Here is a 24,451-nt window from a genome sequence, read left to right on the forward strand (position 1 = left end):
GGGTGACAGACCAAGACTCTGTCTCAAATAAATAAATAAATAAATGATTTAAATAACAGACCAAGACTCTGTCTCAAATAAATAAATAAATAAAAGATTTAAATAAGATCCAGAGTTTCATAATAACCAAAATGTCTACATTTCAACTGAAAATTATTTGTCATACCAAGAATGGGGAAGACCTCATCTTGAATGAGAACAGACAATTGAAAAATGCCAATATCAAGGAGATGAAGATGTATGAATTATCTGTCAAAAATGACAGGCGCCATCATAAAAATATTTCAATAAGCAATATAAACATGCTTGAAACAAATGAAAAAAAATAGAAAGTCTCAGCAAAGAAATAGAAGATAGAAAAGAAAAACCAAATGGAAATTTTGGAACTAAAAATTATAATAAGTGAAATTAAAAACTCACTGAATAGAATTAGTTGAAGAGTAGGGCAGAAGAAAAAATAAATGAACTTGAAGATAGAACAACAGAATTTACTCAATCTGAACAACTTAGAAAAAAAAACTGAAAAAAAAAAAAAAACCAATGGACACAGCCTCAATGACTTTTATGAGGTTGTAACAAAAGCACTAATATCTGCCGCTCTGAAACTCATAAAAGTGGCTGATCCTTATCTTCCAGACATGTCACTTCTTTTGTCAAACTGAAAATCAAGTAAGAAGTTTACTAGTTGCCCTCATATTTAATTGTTTTCATTAGCAATGACGTAGACCATTTCAAAATCAGCAGTCATTTTTAGCAAAGGGACGCTCAGACAGATAACATAACTTTGCCAGGACATGACTGTTCAGAGGCAAGACATCATCAGTAGGAGCCCAGTGTTCCTAAAACTTAGTTCACTGCTCTTTGCATTAATTACATTTCTTTTCCCAGAGTCAACTAATACCAGTAAATCACTGTATTTCGGGTAAATCTGCATAAGAAGAATATCTTGTAAAAGTATTTAAAGAAATCCAGTGTTGTCATTTTTACTAACACTCCTAGTAACTGTCAGTGTAAATATCTTGGGACCCTGATAGTAAGAATGCCATTAATTTGCATGCTCACCAGCACACTGTGTGAGGTAGCTTTAGGGAATTTGTCATGTTGACCAGAAACATACCGAAGTAATTGTGTTCTTGCAAGTGAAACAGATGGTCTTGTTTTCTCAAGTTTTCCTGTGTGTTTGTCCTCTTGGATTTCTTTCACTGAGCTTTTGCTCCTAAAATATATATATAAATATATTAACTTTATTGCTTTATAATGAATAAAAAATAAAAGATGGCAATGTAGATATATAGTCCATTATTTCCATGCACTCCAATGATGTGTGTTCCTGACAGAGTTCCAGCCTCATTCTGACACTTGGAGCTGTCTCTTTCACTCTTTCAGCACAGCCCTATGTTTTACATATTGAAGAAACATTCTGTCCAGCACCTAGTAACAGGTCTTCATAGGCTGCCACTGTTGGTATGAATCCTTCATCCAATGCCTTCTATTCTAAGTATGTATCGCCCTCAATTCTAGTTGTCTGTTTTCTTATCTTCCCCATCCAACATTGCAACAGAGCCTGTGCCTGGTTTTCCGAGTATTCTCAGGCTTTGCATAGTCCTTGGCACATTCTGTGTTCTCCCTCAAACACCTGCTAAGGAATCTCATAGTTGAAAGTGTAAGCATACGGAAAAAGCAGTAGCTTAAAAGTTGCTTCTCAGTTAACAGAGTTCTCCATACATTTTTCATTTGCACACTGATTCTTTCAAACAGAGCCACAAAAGTCGAATGCCCCAAAATTGATGAGAATCAATCAGAGGAGCCAGAGTGTCCCTCTGTTCCATAGGACTCCTTTCTTCAAACAGTGCTCTGGTTTTGCTTCCAAAACACAATCACCCTGTGGTTCTCAGAATCCCTGCAAGAGAAGGTCCCTGTGTGATCGTCCAGGAGCCAGTTCTTAACCCAAAAATGGGACAACATAGAACATCACTTACAGGCCATGATTTGTAAACTATCTGTTAAATTTTTTAAAGTGGGCTGGGTGCAGTGGCTCACACCTGTAATCCCAGCACTTTGGGAGGGCAAGGTGGGTGGATTACTTGAGCTCAGGAGTTGGAGACTAACCGGGCTAACATGAAAAAACCCCATCTCTACTAAAAATACAAAAATTGGCCAGGTGTGGTGGCACACACCTGAAATCCAAGCTACTCAGGAGGCTGAGGCAGGAGAATTGCTTGAACCCGGGAGGGGGAGGTTTCAGTAAGCCTAGTTTGTGCCACTGCGCTCCAGCCTGGGTGACGGTGAGACTCTGCCTCAAAAACAAATAAATGCATACATATATAAATAAATAGTGCTCTAGGGGTTTTGGACTGCCCCAGCATTTAAGTAACATTGGCCCTCAATTTTTGCTTTGACACCTATTCATGGAGGGTCCTAAATGGTACTTGTTTACTATATTTCACACATTCATGAAGCCAGTGTCTACTTTATATAGACCCATTCATATTTTTCAGACTCTAGCCTTTTTAAAGTATTAAAATTCTGTTAAAAGAGAAGACATTATCTCTATGACAGTTTCCCTGATTAATTCCATATAATTTTCCTCATTCCACATTTTCCCAGTGCTTAATCAGGTCTCTGTCATGGTTTTTGCATTTCCCCTGTGATTTCTCCATGTGTTGTATCATCTTTTCTGTGTATTATTTGTCCTGACTCACCAATTATATGAAAGTGAATTATGTTCTTCCCTTCCCTCCATGGTGCTCCACACACAAACTCTACCAAATCTTTCTTCTTAGAATACAAAGAGGAGCAGAAAGGAATCAACTTGTGGCTTAGAGGGACATGTAAATATATACCCAGTATTTTTCTATTATAAAAGAAGTTCTGGTCAGATGCAGTGGCTCACATCTGTAATCCCAACACTTTGGGAAATCAAGGCAGGCAGATCACTTGAGGTTAGGAGTTTGAGACCAGTCTGGCCAACATGGTGTAACCCTGTCTCTACTAAAAATAAAAATAAATAAATAAAAAGTTAGCCAGGCATGGTGGCATGTGCCTGTAATTCCAGCTACTCAGGAGGCCAAGGCAGGAAAATCACTTGGACCTGGGAGGCAGAGGTTGCAGTGAGCCGAGATATATCACTGCACTCCTGCCTGGGCAACAGAGCAAGACTCCTTCTCAAAATACATACATACATACATACATACATGCATACATACATACATAAAACAAAATAAAGTTAAGTAAAAAATTAGGCGAATATGGTTACTAAAGATGCATCTGAAAACAAATGCAATTGTCTACATACTGTTTGTAATTAACAGTGGTCTTCCAGTTTAAGCTTGGTTCTAATCTCTTGGTCATTTGATTCCTCTCGAAATTAATTTGGTTCTTCTCCAGTGACCTCTTGTCTGAACCAGAAATGTCTTTGCGAAGGGCAGCTGCTTCTTCCTTCTTGGGGACTTCGACAAGTGGATCCTTTTCCTTTTGCTGTTCTTCATTGAAGTGAATCCCCTTTATTTATATAATGAGAATAATTTTTAATGATATCTGAATTATCTAGGGTTCTCTGAAGATTAATCCTGGTGGAAAATGCAGGAAAGGAAGTCTCAGATGCATCTAACTTGTGGTGCTTAGTAACAGCTAAATAAGGGCAATATCAAGACTAAGGCCTCTTTTGGAGGTAGGTAGACAGTAACGTCACACGCACCCTCCCAAGACTAAACCAGGAAGAAGTTGAATTCCTGAATAGACCAATAACAAGGTCTGAAGTTGAGGCAGCAATTAATAGCCTACCAACCAAAAAAAGTCTAGGACCATTTGGGTTTACAGCCAAATTCTACCAGAGGTACAAAGAGGAGCTGTTACCATTCCTTCTGAAACTATTCCAAACAATACAAAAAGAGGGAATCCTCCCTAATTCATGTTATGAGATCAACATCATCCTGATACCAAAACCTGGCAGAGACACAATTAAAAAAGATTTCAGGCCGATATCCGTGATGAATATCGATGCAAGAATTCTCAATAAAATACTGGCAAACCAAATCCAACAGCATATCAAAAAGCTTATACATCACGATCAAGTTGGCTTCATCTCAGGGATGTGAGGCTGGTTCAAGATCTGAAAATCTGTAAACGTAATCCATCACATAAACAGAATCATAGACAAAAACCACATGATAATCTCAATAGATGCAGAGAAGGCCTTCAACAAAACTCAACAACCTTTATCCTAAAAACTCTCAATAAACTAGATATCAATGGATCGTATCTCAAAGTAATAAGCCATTTATGACAAATCCACAGCCAATAGCATGCTGAATGGGCAAAAACTGGAAGCATTCCCTTTGAAAACTGGTGTAAGACAAGGATGCCCTCTCTCACCACTGCTATTCAGCGTGGTATTGGAAGTTCTGACTAGGGCCATCAGGCAAGAGAAAGAAAGGGTATTCAAACAGGAAGAGAGGACATCAAATGGTCCCTGTTTGCAGATGACCTAATTGTATATTTAGAAAACCCCATCATCTCCAAAAGCCCCAGATCTCCTTAAGCTGATAAGCAACTTCAGCAAAGTCTCAGGATACAAAATCAATGTGCAAAAATTGCAAGCATTCCTGTACACCAGTAACAGACAAACAGTGCCAAATCATGAGTGAACTCCCATTCAAAATTGCTACAAAGAGAATAAAATGCCTAGGAATACAACTAACAAGGGGTGTGGAGGACCTCTTCAAGGAGAACTATAAACCATTGATCAAGGAAATAAGAGAAGACACAAACAAATTAAAAAATACTCCATGCTCATGGTTAGGAAGAATCAATATTGTGAAAATGGCCATATTGCCCAAAGTAATTTATAGATTCAATGCTACCCCCATCAAACTACCAATGACTTTCTTCACAGAATTGGAAAAACCACCTTAAACTTCATATGAAACCAAAAAAGAGCCCATATAGCCAAGACAATCCTAAGGAAAAAAAAAAACAAAAAACAAAGCTGGAGGCATCATGCTACCTGACTTCAAACTATATTACAAGGCTACTGTAATCAAAACAGCATGATACTGTACCAAAACAGAGAAATAGACCAACGTCACACAACTACAATCATCTGATCTCTGAAAAACCTGACAAAAACAAGCAATGGGGAAAGGATTCCCTATTTAATAAATGGTGTTGGGAAAACTGGCTAGCCATAAGCAGAAAGCTGAAACTGGACCCCTTCCTCACACTTTATACAAAAATTAACTCTAGATGGATTAAAGATTTAAACAAAAGAACTAACACCATAAAAACTCTAGAAGAATACCTAGGCAATACCATTCAGGACACAGGCATGGGCAAGGACTTCATGACGGAAACACCAAAAGCAGTGGCAACGAAGGCCAAAATAGGCAAATGGAATCTAATTAAACTTAAGAGCTTCTGCACAGCAAAAGAAACTATCAATAGAGTGAACTGGCAACCCAACATAATAGGAAAAAATTTTTGCAATCTATGTATCTAACAAGGGGTCAATATCCAGAATCTACAGAGAACTTAAACAAATTTACAAGAAAAAAAAAACAAACAACCCCATCAAGAAGTGGGCAAAAGATAAGAATAGACACTTTTCAAAAGAAGATATTTATTCAGCCAACAAACATGAAAAAAAGCTCATCACTGGTCATTAGAGAAATGCAAATCAAAATCACACTGAGATACCATCTCATGCCAGTTAAAATTGCGATCATTAGAAAATCAGGAGATGACAGATGCTGGAGAGAATGTGGAGAAATAGAAATGCTTTTACACAGTTTGGTGTAAGTGTAAAGTAATTAAACCATTGTGGAAGACAGTATGGCAACTCCTCAAGGATCTAGAACTAGAAATATCATTTGACTCAGCAATCCCATTACTGGGTATATACTCAAAGAAGTATAAATCGTTCTATTATAAAGACACATGCACACATATGTTTACTGTGGCACTGTTCACAATAGCGAAGACTTGGAACCAACTCAAATGCCCATCAATGATAGACTGGATAAAGAAAATGTGGCACATATACACCATGAAATATTATGCAGCCATAAAAAACGATGAGTTCATGTCCTTTGCAGGGACATGGATGAAACTGGAAACCATCATTCTCAGCAAACTGACACAAGAACAGAAAACCAAATACTGCATGTTCTTACTCATAAATTGGTGTTGAACAATGAGAATATGCAGACACAGGGAGGGGAACATCACACACCAGGGCCTGGGGGGTGGGAGGCTAGGGGAGGAATAGCAGGGGGTGAGGGATTTGGGAAGGATAGCATTAGGAGAAATACCTAATGTAGATGACAGGGTGATGGATGCAGCAAGCCACCACCATGGCACATGTATACCTATATAACAAACCTGCACGATTTGCACATGTACCCCAGAACTTAAAGTATAATAAATAAATTTAAGAAAAAAAATTTTTTTAAGTTGAATTTTATCAAAATTGAAGACATTTGCTATTTGAAAGACACTGGAGAATTAAAATGCAAGACCCAGATTGGGACAAAATATTTATAAAACAAATATCTGACAGAATATATAAGCCAGGAACATATATAAAGATCTATCACACAGAATGTATAAGCCAAGAACATATATACAGATCTGTCACAACTCAATAAGAAACTGAACAGCCCAATAAAAAAAATGGACAAAGAGTCTGAATAGACACTTTACCACATAAGATATGTGAATGGCAAATAAACACAGGAAAAGATGCATTCAAAAAACGCAAATTAAAACCAAATGTGATACCAGTAAACAACTATTAGAATGTCTGTTGTTAAAAGAGCGACAATACCAGTTAACGCTGGGTATGTGGAAGAACTGGGACTCTCATACATTGCCAACATCAATGTATATTATTGCAACCACTATGGAGAGCAGTTTACCAGTTGCTTAAAAAGTTAAATATACAACTACCATATGACCTTACCATTTTACTCTTAGGTTTTTATCTAGGCATAATGAAACTATTTGATCATACAAATCCTGTACAAAAATGTTCTTAGTAGTTTTATTTGTAATAGCCCAAAACCTGAAATGATCCTACATTCATTAACAGGTGAGTGGATAAACAAATTGTGGCATAGTCATACAATGAAAGAATATACATCCATACAAGCAATAAATTAATGATAGATGGAAAAGCATAGATGAATCTCCAAAACAAACAAAAATCTGCATAAACTATACCACAAAAATTACAGAAAACCAAGGAAGATCCTAAAACCTCCCAAAGAAGGGAAAAAGCCAAAACAGTTCACATAGAAACATAAGCCTTTGAAATGCTAACTAAAAACTAAAAATTTCAAACCATTACCCTAGAAACAACCATGAGAAAATAATAAAGGTATTCTCTAACATGCAAATCCTCCTTTTTTCCCTCCCATGTGCATCTTTTTCTCAGGAAGGTCTACCAAATTTTGGGTGCACCAAGAAAAGGAAAACTGGGGCTGGGCATGGTAGCTCATACCTGTAATCCCAGCACTTTGGGAGGCAGGTGGATCACCTGAGGTTAGGAATTTGAGATCAGCTTGGCCAACATGCCAAAACCCCACCTCTATTAAAAATACCGGGTGTGGTGGTGTATGCTTGGAATCCCAGCTACTAGGGAGACTAAGACAGGAGAATTGCATGAACCCAGGAGGTGGAGGTTACAGTGAGCCAAGATCATGCCACTGCACTCCAAGAGTAAGCCTCTGTCTCAAAAAAGAAAAAGAAAAGAAAAACTGAATAGAAGGAAACTTCCTCAACATGCTAAAGGACATATAGGAAAATTCCGCAGCTAAAATCAGGATCAATAGTGAAAGCCTAAAAGCTTTTCAAATAAGATCAGGAATCAAGCTAGGCATGGTGGCTCAAAGCTGTAATCCCAGCACTTTGGGAGGCCAAGGCAGGCATATCACTTGAGGCCAGGAGTTCGAGACCAGCCTGGCCAATATGTTGAAACCTCATCTCTACTAAAAATCCAAATATTAGCTGGGCATGGTAGCAGGTGCCTGTGATCCCAGCTACTCGGGAGCCTGAGGCACGAGAATCACTTGAACCTGGGAGGAGAGGTGAAGGTTGCAGTGACCCAAGATCACACCACTGCACTCCAGCCTGTGTGACAGAATGAGACTCCATCTCAAAAAAAAGATCAGAAATCAGAAAAGTATGCCAGCTTTCACCACTCTTATTCAAGATAATCTAGGAAGTCCTAGCCTCAGTAATTAGTCAAGAAAAAGAAATTGTAAAAGCATCTAAATTGGAAAGGAAGAAGTAAAACTATCTCTGTATGCAGATGGCATGATCTTGTATGCAGAAAAACCTAACAATACACACACACACACACACACACACACACACACACACACACACACACACAGAGTTAAATGAATTCAGTCAAGTTGTGAAATCCAATCTTAACTTTAAGACTCAGAAATTGATCTGATTTGAACACTCAAAAAGTTGTATTTCTATACACCACCAGTGAATGATCAAAAATGAAATTTAGAAAACAATTTCATTTACAGTAACATCAAAAATAATAAAATATTAAGTAAATGTAACAAAGGAGAAAAACCTGTACACTGAAAACTACTAAACAATGCTGAAAGCCATTAAATATACAAATAAATGGAAATATATCTCCTGTTCATAAACAGGACTTTATATGGTTAAGATGGCAATACTATGTAAAGCAATTCATAAATTTAATGAAATCTCTGTCAAAATCTCAATGGTATTTTTTGCAGAAATGTAAAACCAAGCCTAAAATTCATATAGAGTGTCAAGGAATATCAAATAGCCAAGGCAGTATTTAAAAACAAAGTTTGAGGATTAACACTTCCTGATGTCAAAACTAATATAACTATAGTAATCAAAACAGTGTGATACTGATAGAGAGAGACATACAGACCAATGGAATAGAATTAAAAGTCCCCAAGCAAACTCTTCCATCTATGATCAACTGATCTTCAACAAGGAAGCCAAGACCATCCAATGGAGAAAGAACAATCTCTTCAACAAATGGTGCTGGGAAAACTGAATATCCACAGGCAAAAGAATGAAATTGGAGCCTTATCTTACACCATAGACAAAAATCAACTCAAAAGAGATCAAACGCCTAAATTTAAGAGGTAATACCATCCTTAGAGAACTATACAATTCTTAGAGAAAAACATAGGGCACATTTTCATGACCTTGGATTTGGCAATGATTTCTTAAATATGATAATAAAAGCACAGGCAACATAAAAAAAAATAGGTAAATTAGGCTTCATCAAAATTAAAAATGTTTGTGTGTCAAAGAACACTATCAAGAAAGTTAAAAGGCAATCCACAGAATAAGAGAAAACATTTGTAAACCCTCTATCTGATAAGGGGTGGATATCCAATATATACAAAAATGAAAACTCAACAAAAAGAATCAATTTAAAATATAGGCTAAGGACTCAAATAGACATTTCTTCAAAAAAGATAAACAGACAACCAACAAACACATGAAAATATGGTCAACATCACGAATTGTTACGGAAATGCAAATCAAAGCCACAATGGGATACCTCTTCACACTGGCTATGATGTTTGTCAGTAAACAACAATCTAGAAAATAAGAAGTGTTAACAAGGATGTAAGGAAAGTGGAATCTTTAGATATTGCTGGTGGGAATGAAAATGGTGCGGCCTCTGTCGAAAACAGGTTGGCAGTTCCTCTAAAAGTTAAATACAGAATTACCATATGACCCACTTTTAGGAACACTTTTAGAACAGACCCAAAAGAATTGAAAATAAGAACTAAACAGATACCTGTACCCCAATATTCATAGTGGCATTATTCACAATAGCCAAAAGGTAGAAATAAGCCAAGTGTCCATCAGTGGATGAATGCATAAACCTAATGTAGTCCTTACATAAACAAAATTTTATTCAAGTATAAAAAGAATGAAATTCCCAGACATGCCATAGCATGGATGAGCCTCGGAAACACTATGCTAAGTGAAAGAAGCCAGACACAAAAGGACAAATATTGTACCATTCCAGTGATGTGAAATATCTAAAATAAGAAGCCTCACAGAAATAGACAAAAGATCAGAGTTAACCAGGAAGTCGGGGGAGAAGAAATGGTGAATTATTGCTTAATGGGTGTAGTTTAAGTTGGGGATATGAAAAAGACTTAGAAATCAACAATAGTGATATTTGTACAACACTGTAAATGTAATTAATGCCACTGAACCCTGAACAATGGTACATTTATAATATTTTTATATTATGTTGTTAAAAAACACTAATAATAAAAAGTATTCAAAAATAGGCAAAATTACTGTTTTTCTTCTACCATAGAAAGTTGTAGTTTAGTAACATAATGCTATGAAAGCTCAAAAGAAACCATAAAACTTACCTGTTTAGACATATTTTCTAAAAATTGTGGTGATTTTTCTCTTAAAAATGTGACAAGATCTTTATAAATGGAACCTTTTCTCTCATAATTAATGTCCTCTTCATCATCTGTTTTGCCCTTTGGGAAAAAAAAAAGTTTAGTTCTATGATTAACATAAGAGCAATTATAAGAACCTGATCAATACATCACAAGCTAAGCACGTGTATTATTTTCATCCCTAAAGAATCTGTATGGTAGTCTTTATACATGGAATGTATAGGCAAAATCCTTCCTCCTTAATCTAATGTTATCTATTTATCCATTCATTCACTCATTCCTTCATTCACTGAATTGTTTATTCATTCAGCAAGCATTTACCGAGTACCTCCTATACACATGTAAGGCACTCTGCTATTCAGCAGAGGAGTGATAGCTTCCTTCTCTCCACTCTCCTCTACTCTGAAAATGCATTATGACTTCAGGAGCCTTAGTTGATGAAGTCATAAAGGGCTTCAAGGTTAGAATTTCACCATGAAAAAGCCAATGTTCCTGTTTGTCACACTCTGCTCTTCCGTCTGCAGCATGGTTGCTACAGGCTTCTTTTCTAGATCTCTATGAACGATCTGTCCATACACCCATGTGTCTCCCTCTCTCTTCTTCTCTTTCTTCATTTTCCTTTTCTTCCCTACATTTCCGGTTCCTCTATAACACAATATATATATATATATATATATATACATATATATATATATACATATATATATATGTATACATACACATCACTTAACTGTATCTATATAAATATATATAACTGTAGTGTGTTATATATAACTGTATACACAAAAACATTTGTATACATATGACTAGTGTGTTTTAAATTTAGTTATAATTATTGAGTAGTTTTATGGTCCTTGTCTTTTGCTTTTTTAAAACTTAAAGGGATACTTAGATATTTCCATGCTAAATAAGTCATAAGTACATAGATCAATAATAACCTTTGATAGAAATAAAGACTCCCTGCCCACCTCCAGAAGGTCAAAAAAAAAATCATTTCTCCTTTTGTCTCTTTATTCCTAGAGATTTCGTTTTTCTAAGCTATCATGACAAATCAAAGCAAAATCTGATTTTTCTACTTCCTCTTTGTAGAAATGAGCTCAATGTCATGCTAATAAGAAAAGCACCAAAGGCATGTGAGAAAGATGCCTACAGGGAATCAGGAAAGAGGCTCCAGCATTTGGTACCCACCCAAGCCAAGATGTCACAACCCTCCCAGCAGTGCCCTGTGATGGCTGGGTCCCCATTAAGGACTTGGGTGCTCCTTGTAGAATTTTGCTTCTGAGTTTCAAATTTGTGTTGAAGATACTGAAGGCAGGATGTTGCAGAGGTGAAAGCTAAGCTCCTTCTAGCTGGTTCTATGAATAGGGATGAGTCTAAAAGTGTTTTAACCTAGAACACTGTGTGCTGTTTATCACTCAGCTCAAAGCCCAGCCACCCAGCCTCTACTTTGTGCTACTCAGGCAGGGAATCTGCTGGCCCACTGTCCCTGCTACAGTCACCCCAGCAACGGCCCTTCCTTCCTTGCAGTGGCAGTTGCTTCCAGTAGAAACAGTTGGTTCCAGTTTCCAGGTTAGTTTCTTTTTCACAGTCCCAGAACCAGGCTCACCACACCCCCTGGGAAATATCACTGTCAGCAATCCAGTGCTCCATATTCAAAGATCTGGGTCCCAGCTCTGCCAGCTCTACAAGGATCCTCTTCCCGAGGTACCAGCATTAACTGGGCAGTGCCCACTCTCCAGAGATCTGGAGCCCATCTCATGGAGATGGTCTGAACTCTGTGGGGACCAGCACAGCCTGGAAGGGGGCCCTCCCCACAGGTCTGGATCCTGGCTTCATGGGGCACTGTCTCCAACCTTCTACATTTAGATTAGCCCCTCTCTGTCCCTTTGTCCCTCCATCTCTTAGGATGCAAGCTGCAGTTATGACATCTGTATTACCTCAATGTACCTTTTTTGTCCTTTCTATCCTTTGGTAGCTGTGTAATGAACAGTGAATTAATTATATTAAAAACCTTTCTAATGTGGAATGGGTCACTTGGAAGTCCATTTCTTTCTTTCTTTCTTTTTTTCTTTTTTTGACATTTTTTTAAAATTGTACTTTAGGTTCTGGGGTACATGTGCAGATCTTACAGGATTGTTCCATAGGTACATACATGGCAAGGTGGTTTGCTGTCTCCATTCCTCCATCATCTATATTTGGCATTTCTCCCCACGTTGTCCCTCCCCACACTCCACAACCCCCGATGTCCCTCCCCTAGCCCCTCTCAACTGACCCAGTGTGTGATGCTCCTCTCCCTGTGTCCACGTGTTCTCATTGTTCAACATCCACCCATGAGTAAGAACATGCAGTGTTTTATTTTCTGTTCTGTGTCAGTTTGCTGAGAATGATGGTTTCTAGATTCATCCATGTCCCTACAAAGGACACAAACTCATTGTTTTTTTATGGCTGTATAGTATTCTATGGTGTATACGTGCCAAATTTTCTTTGTCCAGTCTATCATTGATGGGCATTTGGGTTGGTTCCAGGTCTTTGCTATTGTGAACAGTGCCACAATGAACATACATGTGCATGTGTCTTTATAGTAAAACGATTTATAATCCTTTGGGTATATACCCAGTAATGGGATTGCTGGGTCAAACAGAATTTCTACTTCTAGGTCCTTGAGGAATCGCCACAATGTCTTCCACAACAGTTAAACTAATTTACACTCCCACCAACAGTGTAAAAGTATTCCTAATTCTCCGCATTCTCTCCAGCATCTGTTTATGCCATGCAATCTCTTTCTTTAGACTTCTACTCAATTAGCACTTCATCAGAGGCACTACCTGCCCACTAGATTTATTTATTGTATACAAATTTATGGAAGTCCATTTCTTATCAGATTGGCTTAATGACCCACAGTGGGGAATAAGAGAGCTAATTCTGAAGCTATTTTGGATTTGCCCAGCAGCATATATCAAAGGAATCAGCTTCCATCCCACAGAACAACAATTCATTCTCTGTGGTCACTGGGACACAACCCTTGAGACATTTACAGCTCACAACCAAAGTCCACTGGTTTTAGTTAATGTTTTTAAAAATTTACTTACACCATTTAAAAATACTCCTTCTGCACTGCAAGTAATGCATAGAGTCTCACTATCGTGAGGTTTCACCAGCACATAACAAATTTCCCCATGAATTTGTCTCCAAGGTGGGGCTCGACATCCATTTGAAAATTCATAATCTGAAACCAATCATCAAGCAATTAACAAGAGTTCCTTAAGCTAGAGTTTGGTAAAAAGTGTTGCCTTCCACAAAATAAATATTGTGGAAATTTCAAGTTTTCCCCTTCTTAAGTCCTCTCTTGTAATGTAGACATTGAAAGCATTTTGAAAATATAATTAGAAAAATGTAAATAACATAAAATGAGCCCGAGAAAGCATCAAACCTGAAGTATATTCAATAGATTCCAAGACCGTTTGGTCTCCTTTTCCTGAGAAACGTTTGAGCAGTTCTACATCCTTCTTCACTGTCATGGGATTTAAACTTATTTCTCTGAAATAAATGTTTAAAATGTCAGCTTAAATACTTTAAACAGAATCTACAGGAAAAACATGAACACATTTCATTATATCATGATAAATATCTTTTTATAATTAAAATTGCAGTTAATTTTAGCTGTGCTATAATTTTATAGCAGCACTGTCAACACATCAGGACATTAGTGATTCATGTTTAATGCAACATTAAACGTACTCCATTAAATATTCACTGTATTTTGTACTGATAATATTCTAACAGTAAAAATATTAGAAAAATGAACATGCTTTGGACTATACAAAGTCTACATGATATTGCCATTATAATTTAATAATTTGCATAATAGTCTTAAGAGCCTTTGAAAATAATAAGGCCACCTGATGTCTTCAGAATTGCATGAAACCCCACCAGAATGTTTTAGCGATGTTACCTGCAACTTTTAATTTTTAGAACTAGAATAAATTAATCCCAAGAAAATTGTTTGTTCCAATAAAATGTAAAGTTAAATCCATAGCAATAACTTCCATACTTCATTTTTCTTATGTGTTTTTTCTAAAACTCTAAAAGCAACTTCGTAACTAATTTTTAAAGGTTCTTTTTTAAAATTTAAATTTATTTATTATTTATTTATCCATCTATTTTGAGACAGAGTCTTGCTCTGTCACCCTGGCTGGAGTGCAGTAGTACAATCTCGGCTCAATACGATAGAGGTTCCTTTTTAAAAAAGACTCACAACGAAATATGTTTTAGAGAATGATTGAGCAGGTGCTGGTCCAATTGCTTAAGCAGCATAGCAATCTTCTTCTTAATGTCACTTTCAGGATCATCATCTCTGGTAATTTTATCAAGAATATTTAATGCAATTGAGTCTTCTTTCATTGTATTATAATCGGAGCCCAGGATTTTTACTATGGGGTCTCTGTTAGCTGACAATAACAACAACAACAAAAAAAGGAGACAAATAAAAATTACCCTTTTGTCTTCTAGCACAACAAACATTAAGACTAATAAATCCTTCAAAGTCTATTCAAATGTGTTTCTTTCATCAAGCTTTTTCTAATCAACCCAATTAGAATTCATCTCTGTCTGAGATTCCATTGCTTTTAGGAACTTTCTTCTATCTCATGAGATGCTCCAGTTAATATTATAATATCATCTACATATCTCCCTAATAGCACAAAGACCAACACCTTCATTCATTATTACTTTTTTCATCGGCTGTGGGGCATTGTTCAGAATGTACATTCAATTAGTATATCAGGAATTTATTTGAAGATAGAGAAATAATGTTCTCCTTAGAAGAATGATCACAGAACTATATGTGCATGTTTGTATGTGTGTGTGTGTACCAGTGCTGGGTATTTATAAAGGCTTTCTTTCCAAAAAAGCATGCTTTCCTAAGCCTACAGACCCACTACCAGTCTTTTGCACCGATTCAAACTGCTTCATATTCACAATGCCATGTGATCTTAGAGTTGGAAAACACATCTAGCAACATATACATATATACATACACATATATTAAAATTATATTGAAAAACAAACACTACTTCATCAAGGTTGATACATGTGAAAGTTGAACCTAGAGATGCTGAAAATAGAATTTGGTAAATGTCAAAACCCAATATGGTTGAAAATGAGGGAGAAAGGGGAAAACCCTTGTTTAGAATGAAAAAATTTGAGAAAGATGAAAATATATATACACTGAGACAGGGTTGGGGGAGGAAGGCCTGTGAGACTAATTTAGACAGCCTGACTTAAATGACATGAAGAAAAGTGTAGTGATGGCATTGACTTTCCCATGTGGCCATGGGATATGCCACAGCCTTTGGGCTGAGAAAAGGGCTTCACTGGGGGAAAGAAGAGCAGAGCAAAGAATACCAAGGAATTAACCATTTATTGAGCATCTCAACTTAACAGCCTTATGGCTGTCATCACATGGAGATTTACAAAAAGATACAGCTGTTGAATTCTGAGGAATGACATAAACCTGACTACCAAATTGCCATATACCACGCAACAAGGACCTGAAACTAAGGCAAAATTCTTGCAGAAACAACAGAATGCAGCAAAGGATAAGCAGTTAGCTAATGGATAAGCATTTAGCTATATAGAAATCTACGTATTATGTCTATCAATTAAGTTGAATTAAATGAACAATCTATTAACGATCTTCTTGAATTCAGCTTTACTCTTCAAGATTTGATACTCTCACCTAATAAGGAATAATAGGCAAGACTTAAAAAAAAAAAAAAAAAAACTACCATCTTCCCATCTCATACAGAAATGGGCAGAATTCAAATACCATGTGCCAGAAACCCACTGGTCACATAATTCCAAAAAGAAAAACGCATACATTATTACCTTTGATTAGGTATTTCTACTCATAAGAAACATTTACAACATGATTATAGCAGGAAAACACATTCATTTTTGCATGTTAGATGATTAGGTGACAGCGCAAACATCACATATCTTTAAGAAGAAGAAGAATATTTGCCACAGTGTTGAATGACTGTAACTATTCACAGAAGGCTGTGAGGTCCACAGTGGAATACGGCTGAGAAAAGTGGAAAGAGAGATTATTAAAGGCTGTCTCTGCTAAAGGAAGAGTGCACATTCATTTTAAAGGAAATAGATTTTCATTCATCATAGCAGTATGCCGAGGGAGAGAGTGGATTCAGAGGCCGGCCCTTGTCGTCTGTCTTCTCTCCTGACACTGACCTAACAGGCTACAGCCCCCTGTGCTGTCCAGAAGCTGAGAAGGTTCTCTTTCAAACCACATGCTAAAACTAGAAACCTGGAAACTTACTAGTGGTAATGTAGCAGGCCTTTCATTTTAAAGCAGAAATTTGATAGGAGCATAATATTGCAGCCAAGGAAAATTAATAACGTTTTCATGAAGTTGTACATTTGACTTTCTACCTTGTAGATTGTAGAATTTTTTTCAAGAGACTCTAACAAATGACCTTCCCACCTTTCCCCAGTTCCCCAGCAAGACTGTTTCTACAAGTACAAATTACAGACTGGAGGACTAAGATCACCTTCAACACACGCTTGTGCTTCCTTTAGCTTCGCAGTTTTGGCCATAAATAACAAGCGTGACAGCTGCCCGAAGCTCCTAATTTTAATTTGTGGTACAGAGAGAAATAGCAAAGGCTGTCCATTTTTATCAACTTCTTCTGATTTGACTGTTGTTTCACTAAAAAAATAGAAATAAAAAATTGAAAGCTTCATGCTACCTGAAGGTCAGTAGAAATTAAATTTAAGACATTTAGACAGATTATTCCTATATCTCATTATAAAATAGGGAAAACACAAATACATCTGGTTAGTAGCTCATCTATTTTCCCACTTTCTTCCACACTCAAACTCTTACATCCTCAAACTTACCAGCAACCATAGTGACCAGTAGGATATATCCAAGGAAGAATTTTTTTTTTTTTTTTTTTTAGCAATTTCTTGAATTCACAATTAAACTCAAATAGTCACAGTTTTTGGTTTTGTTTCTCTAAAACGTGTTGATATCTGGCAAATTTAAAAATCGTTGGTTGTGCAATATCGTTTATGCTTTGGGGATTTCTAATGTTACTTTATTTATAAAAATTTTTACACCACAGTAATTAGTGGTTAGGGGTTTTCTTGGCTACACTGTGTTTATGAACAAAAAAAGCTATTAAAAAAAAAGCAAACTCAAGGCAAACTAGATCCTCTCTGTGGATTCCTTTCCCACTCTGAACTCCTTCATTTAGTTTGCCTTGGGATAACAGGCAGTTTTTCTAAATGGCCTCTTCCTGATCAAAAGTTATTGAGTCTCCTAGCTTAACGTTTCTATCCATTTTCATGATTTTTTTCAGGTTGACATTTAAAAAATATTAAGATGTTTTTATGAAAGTAATATTTCTATAGATTTCCACCACTGACAACATTGACTAAGCAGTCCAGGTTTTGTATTACAGGAGGCCATCTCCGATGAAACTGCCGACACCTTGACACCTGATCTAGCTTTTTTTTTTTTTGCTTTTTTTTTTTTTTTTTTTTTGAGACAGTATCCCTCTGTCACCCAGGCTAGAGTGCAGTGGTGCAATCTCAGGTCACTGCAACCTCTGCCTCCTGAGCTCAAGCAATCCTCCCACCTCAGCTTCCCAAGTAGCTGAGACTAGAGGCGCACACCACCATACCTGGCTAATTTTTGTAGTTTTAGTAGATATGAGGCTATACCATGTTGGCCAGGCAGGTCTTGAATTTCTGAGCTCAAGGGATCCACCCGCTTCAGCCTCCCAAAGTGCTGGGATTATAGGCGTGAGCCATCACGCCTGGTCTAATCTAATACATTTTGAAGTGCGTTTAGATGTATAGATGTAAAATGTTACGAATTCATCAGAAAAAGTAGATCTGACTGACCCACATTACTTACTACTGATGATCTCACTAGAATAGAAACGAGAAGAGAGAACCTATGGGAGACACAGTAATGGCCATATCCTAATCCCCAAAACCTATGAACATGTCACCTTACGTGGCAAAAGGGACTTTGCATGGAAATTAAGTCAAGGATCCTGAGATGGGGAGACTATTCTGGGCATCTGGAGGGAGCCAAACATAATCACCAGGGTTCTTAGGAAGACAGGAAGGACAGAAGCAGTGACAGGGATAGGCCAATGGAAGCAATGGTGGGAGTGATGTGGGGCCATGAGCCAAGGAGCCATAAGCCATGAGTCATGAGCCAAGGAATGGAGGGGCCTCTAGAAGCTTGAAAAGCAAAGAATAAATTCTTCTTGAGCCTCCAGAAGGAATGCAACCCTGTCAATACCTTGCTTTTAGCCCTTCAGATTCCTTTTAGACTTCTGACCTCTAGAACTATAAGATAATACATTTGTGTGTGTTAAGCCATTAGGTTTGTGGCAATGTGTTACAGCAGCGAAAGAGGGCTCAGAGAGGGACTTTATCAGTCCGATTCTGCTGGGTGCGGATAGGGACTACCCTATCTCTAGGACTTCAGGTAGGAACTGCACATAGAAGGCATTTAGTAAACGTCTGTGGAATAAATGAATGAATAAAATATGTAGACTTGCCAATGACATGCATTGTGTACAAAATGTATATTTTCTCTAAAATTAAGCTTCTGGAATAATGTCCTTAAGACTGAAGAGATTTCTTAAAGGCCTGTTACCTAAAGGTTCCTCACATCAAGGGCTAGCCACTTAGGCTAAGTGGATGGAAAGAGGGCTAAGCAATAGGCTGACCGAATGTCATAGATACCAAGCTACTTAACTGGAAAGAGCGAAACTCTTGATGAGAAACCCAAGGGCACAGGTGACATTTTTTTCATTGCTCCTACCAGTTGAAGCCTGTAACTTAACAGAGAAGTAAGAAATAAAATGCCAGCTACATTAACCAGGCGTGGTGGCACATGCTTGTGGTCCCAGCTACTTGGGAGGCTGAGGTGGGAAGATCACTTGAGCCCAGGAGGTGGAGGTTGCAGTGAGCTGACATCACACCACTGCACTCCAACCTGAGTGACAGAGTGAGACCCCATCTCAAAAAAATAAAATAAAGATAGATTTTTTTTTTAAAGGCCAGCTATACTCAGGATTTTGAAGAGGAAGTTTCAGTTTTCAGTCTCACAGTTTCTAACACCTAGAGAATGAGCTCTTGGAAAGGAAATGCTGCACCCACTTTGTGAAGTTCAGAAGAATAAGCCATTGAAAACTCCAATGGCCTGATGGAGAGACTTTTAAACCAGAATTGTCAAAAGGAGCTAAAAATTCTGTTTATATTCTAAAGCAAGAAAGCAGGAAAATGTCTTTTTTATTTAATCTCCAGTGTATCGAGTTTAGTGGGTTTTTTTTTTGTTTCTTGTTTTTTTAAGAGCTAGGATCTTGCTCTGTCACCCAGGCTGGAGTACAGTGGCACAATCATAGCTCCCTGCAGCCTCAAACTCCTGGGCTCAAGGGATCCTTCTCCCTCAGCCTCCCAAGTAGGCATCGGGACTACAGCCGCATGCCACCACTCCTGGGTGTTTATTTGTTTCTTTAGTTATTTATTATTTATTTTTTAGAGACAAGGTCTTGCTATGTTGCCCAGGCTAGCCTCGAACTCCTGGGTTCGAGTGAGTCTCCCATCTCCACCTCCCACAGTTCTGGGCGTAATGGTATGGGCCACCACACCTGGCCTCATTTCATGTCTTATTACTTAATAAATGCAAGTCTAAATAGTAATACAGAAAATAAGGCTATAGCTAAGAAACTATTTAGCAGTTTTCAGGGACAAAAAAATAAATAGCTCAATAACAAAACTTATGGCACTGATCCTACTACTGTGACTTAGAAATTTTACCAAAACGCCATAATCATTGTCTCATAAAATAATACTATTTTATAGGTTGAGTGTAACCTTGGAGATCATGTAAATTCCGACTTTCATGATATTGATCACAAAACTAAGGGCCAGAAAAGTATGAACTATGTGTGAATTGTGCATTCTTGAGGGGAAGAGAGCCATTGCTCAGGCGACCTGACTTCCTTTCCCAACTCCTACCAGAATATATTTTTATCTCAATGTATACATATCACTGAGATGCGGTGGAGTCAGAATTTAAAACTAAAATATGGCAACATTATCGCACATTTGATTCAAAAACATACTGTAGTTCTACCAGAGAAGGAAAATAATCAGGTAATAGCATTTTCATGTGATTCTGGACGCTTATCCAATTTATAAATTTCCCAAGCCACAGTCAAAAGAATCAAAGTGCCTCCGTTCTGTGTGCTACAGATGGTATTGCCATTGAGTGGTGTAATTTGTTCTTAGTTTACAACAAATTTAGGCCTCATTCTGAGGTGTCTTAGGAAGATTATGATTTTCATCCTGTCTGATAAGAACAAAAGCAATTGTAAATGATAATAAAAAAGAGACCTGGCTGAGTGCCGTGGCTCACGCCTGTAATTCCAGCACTTTGGGGGGCTGAGGCAGGCAGATCCCCTGAGATCAGGAGTTTGAGATCGACGATACCAACATGGAGAAACGGTGTCTCTACTAAAAATGCAAAGATTAGCCCGGTGTGGTGGCACGAGCCTGTAATCCCAGCTACTTGGGAGGCTGAGGCAGGAGAACTGCTTGAACCTGGGAGGTGGAGGCTGCAGTGAGTTGAGATTGCACCATTGCACTCTAGCCTGGGCAACAAGAGTGAAATTCAATCTCAAATAAGTAAGTAAGTAAGTAAGTAAATGAAAAAGAGGTCTGTGATTTCCATGAAATGAAAGTAGAACTATTTGACCTCCAGCCCCCACCCCAAAACTGAGTGTGGACAGATGATGTCAAATGTTATAACAGGATGAAAACACTGAGAATAATTCTAAGGAAAAGACAAATCATGTAACATGGACAGTGCTATAATCGGCACAAAAGTAGAGAAGGCAGTTGATGAAACATAAAACCTTTCTAGTGTGTGACTAAAGTATCTATTTCAATATCAGATGCTCATTCGCCTAATCAGAAAAAGGATGATCAACTTTTATTGACTGTTTCCCAGAGTGCATTTGGAATGTACAACATCAAATGAGAGCTAAGGCCACAAATATAAATATAATCCCATCAATGTCTGCAGAGACCAACCAAAAAAGGGTGACTTATCTACTTCGGCAGAATTCCAGTGTAGATAAAACTTAACTTGTTTTGAAATAAGAGGCCTGAGAGGTCTTCCCACAAGGAGAGGCATCCGCCTTTACTCTAAAACATCCAAGGACATATCTATTTGGTAGAAGCACATCTGGAGACTCCAAGCTCAAATCCTTCAGGATAATCTTGGCCTTACACATGGATGCCCAGACCTGAATCCTGTCTGGAAGGAAAGTAGCTTCCCAATTTTCAATAAATGTATAAATAGTGTACTAACAGCAGAGAAGCCGAAAGAGTGTGCTTGGTCTAAAGGGCAATGAATGAGGTCAAGGGGACTGTTTTGATAATCAATCTCTGGGCAATGGAGAATATCTCTGGTTGACATCACCGGTTGATGTAGCAAACGCTGATTGGCTATGGCTTACTGAACTTTCTTTGGTTTGGGGAGTAGACCAGGAGTATAGTCAAAACCTGGATGTTAAAGCATCTGGTATTTTCCATGATGACCAAAATCTCAGCTGTACCCTTTGCCTTCTTCAAGGCAATCTTGGTTTTCATCAGAGCCAGGCAAGCATGGTTTCCTTCTCATACAACAGCAATACCTCTCTCTATCCTTCCAACATCAAAGATATCATCAATAAAAGTCAGACAAAAAAGGAATGGATTGAGAAATTAGCCCAAGGAAAAGCTGCATAGTAAACATGACCAAAGTATAAAAATCAAGGGGTAATTGTTTCAAAATGTCGAAATGCCCTTCTTAGGAGGGAACATTGTGCATAAAGACTGCATGCAGAACTGGGCACAGTGGCTCAGGTCTGAAACACCAGCAGTTCAGAAGGCCAAGGTGGAAGGATCTCTTGAGGCCAAGGGTACAAGACCAGTCAGAGCAACATAGTGAGACAGCGTCTCTACAGAAAAATAGAAAAATTGACAGGGTGTAGTAGCATGTGCCTATAGTCCTAGCTGCTTGGGGGGGCTGAGGTGGGAGGATCCATTGAACCCAGGAATTGGAGGCTGCAGTGAGCTATGATCATGCCACTGCACTCCAGCATAGGCAACAGAACCAGACCCTGTTTCAAATAAATTAATAAATAAATAAATGTGTGCTGAGATATAAGAATAGAAATAAAGCAAAAAGAATCTGAACAAGAATAGAGGAGAAACAGTGACAGATTTGAGTCATGTATGTCACAGACCGGGGGAGCAGATGTGGTCATGTTTGTGCTTGGAGCAAAAATTCGTATAGAGGCAAAACAATTACAATCATGATATTCTTTTCTATCATCTGCTTTAAATGCATTTTTATAAAAAATAGTAATTAATATATTTTTCTGACATTGAGTTTTACTTTTTCCCCCAGGCTAGAGTGCAGTGGCGTAATCTCAGTTACTGCAACCTCCACCTCCCAGAACCAAGCAATTCTCCTGCCTCAACCTCCAGAGTAGCTGGGATTACAGGCATGCACCATCACACCAGGCTCTGCACCATCACATCATTTTTGTATTTTTAGTAGAGACAGAGTTTCACCATGTTGGCCAGGCTGGTCTTTAAATCCTGATCTCTGGTGATCTGCTCACCTTAGCCTCTCAAAGTGCTGGTATTACAAGTGTGAGCCACCTTGACCAGCAGAGTAGTTAATATGTTTTTAATTGGTTTTATGTAGGAGATCACATTTCAAAGCTGAACAACACAGAAATGACAATCACTTCTGGAGAAAGTTACCACTGGCATAGTTAGAAATAAGAATGCACAATTTAAAAAAATAAGATTTCAGGCTGGATGTGGTGGCTCACGCCTGTAATCCTAGCATTTTGGGAAGCCAAGGCAGGTGGATTGCCTGAGCTCAGGAGTTCGAGACCAGCCTGGGCAACATGGTGAAATTCCATCTCTCCTAAAATAGAAAAAAATTCACCAGGCATGGTGGTGGGCACACGTAATCCCAGCTACTAGGAAGAACTGAGGCAAGAGAATTGCTTGAACCCAGTAGGCAGAAGTTGCAGTGAGCCGAGATCATGCCACTGCGCTCCAGCCTGGGCAAAAGAGCAAGACTCCGTCCCCAGAAAAAAAAAAAAAAAAAGTAAGGTTTCAAACAACTCAGAGAGAAGGCTGACCAATATAAGAATTAAAGAGCTCTTGAAATGCAGTTTAAGAATGGTTTTGCTGCAGTTCTAAAAATGAAATTCTGACTTTATTCTCACAAATAATCCCAAAGGGAGGAAAGGGAAATGGCAGCTACAGGAAGCTTTGGCTAGCTAGGGAACTGCTTTTGACATGGTCAGACTTGAACAGCTCATATCCAAACCGAAGAACAAGGCAGCAAAAAACAGAATGCCTGAGGTGTAAAAATAAACTGGGGCTGGCAAAATATATATATAGGGGTGTGTGTGCACACGTGTGTGTGTGTCTGTGTGTACCTATATATGTGTGTGTATTTGTTAGCTTATTTCTTGTATAATTATAATGTGTAATGAAATAATACATTCTTATATGAATATATTTATGTTTATATAATTTGTGTGTATATATATATATATATATATATATATATGCCATGTTTGAATGAGATAGATTCACTGTTTGAGACAAAAGTAAATTTTTTTTTCATCTCAGATTTGAAAGGCTCTCATCTGAAGACAGTACTAAGTCTTAAGAATTCTCTCCCTTATATTGAGCAAAATCAAAATTAAACCTTTATCAGTCCCCCACCCCACCTCCTGCTGCTATTCCCAGGAATTGATCAATTTAATTACCAGAAGAGATTTCGTCTACATCAGAGGTCATGAAAGCAATGGCTCCTGGAATCCGGCAGGCAACACATTAGTACCCCACAAACTTACAAAAATAAAATTCAAAAGAATATGGATGAC

General features: G+C 37.9%; 1 protein-coding gene across 4 annotated transcripts in view; it reads right to left on the reverse strand.

The window, feature by feature from the left end:
- Positions 1-24,451, reverse strand: part of ODAD2 (outer dynein arm docking complex subunit 2) — a 156,627-nt gene that overhangs the window by 127,581 nt on the left and 4,595 nt on the right. For 3 of the 4 annotated variants that reach the window (XM_074405155.1, XM_039478994.2, XM_074405156.1), the window contains exons 3-9: positions 17,009-17,166; positions 14,698-14,890; positions 13,873-13,979; positions 13,532-13,668; positions 10,407-10,523; positions 3,296-3,501; positions 1,118-1,216 (exon numbers count right to left, since the gene is read on the reverse strand). In XM_074405155.1, the coding sequence (XP_074261256.1) occupies positions 1,118-1,216; positions 3,296-3,501; positions 10,407-10,523; positions 13,532-13,668; positions 13,873-13,979; positions 14,698-14,890; positions 17,009-17,166 (1,017 nt within the window). Of the gene's footprint in view, positions 1-1,117; positions 1,217-3,295; positions 3,502-10,406; positions 10,524-12,714; positions 12,839-13,531; positions 13,669-13,872; positions 13,980-14,697; positions 14,891-17,008; positions 17,167-24,451 lie in introns of those variants that run through there. The other variant, XM_074405157.1, reaches the window with a different exon arrangement.

This window comes from Saimiri boliviensis, chromosome 8, assembly GCF_048565385.1.
Source record: "Saimiri boliviensis isolate mSaiBol1 chromosome 8, mSaiBol1.pri, whole genome shotgun sequence".
NCBI lineage: Eukaryota > Metazoa > Chordata > Mammalia > Primates > Cebidae > Saimiri > Saimiri boliviensis.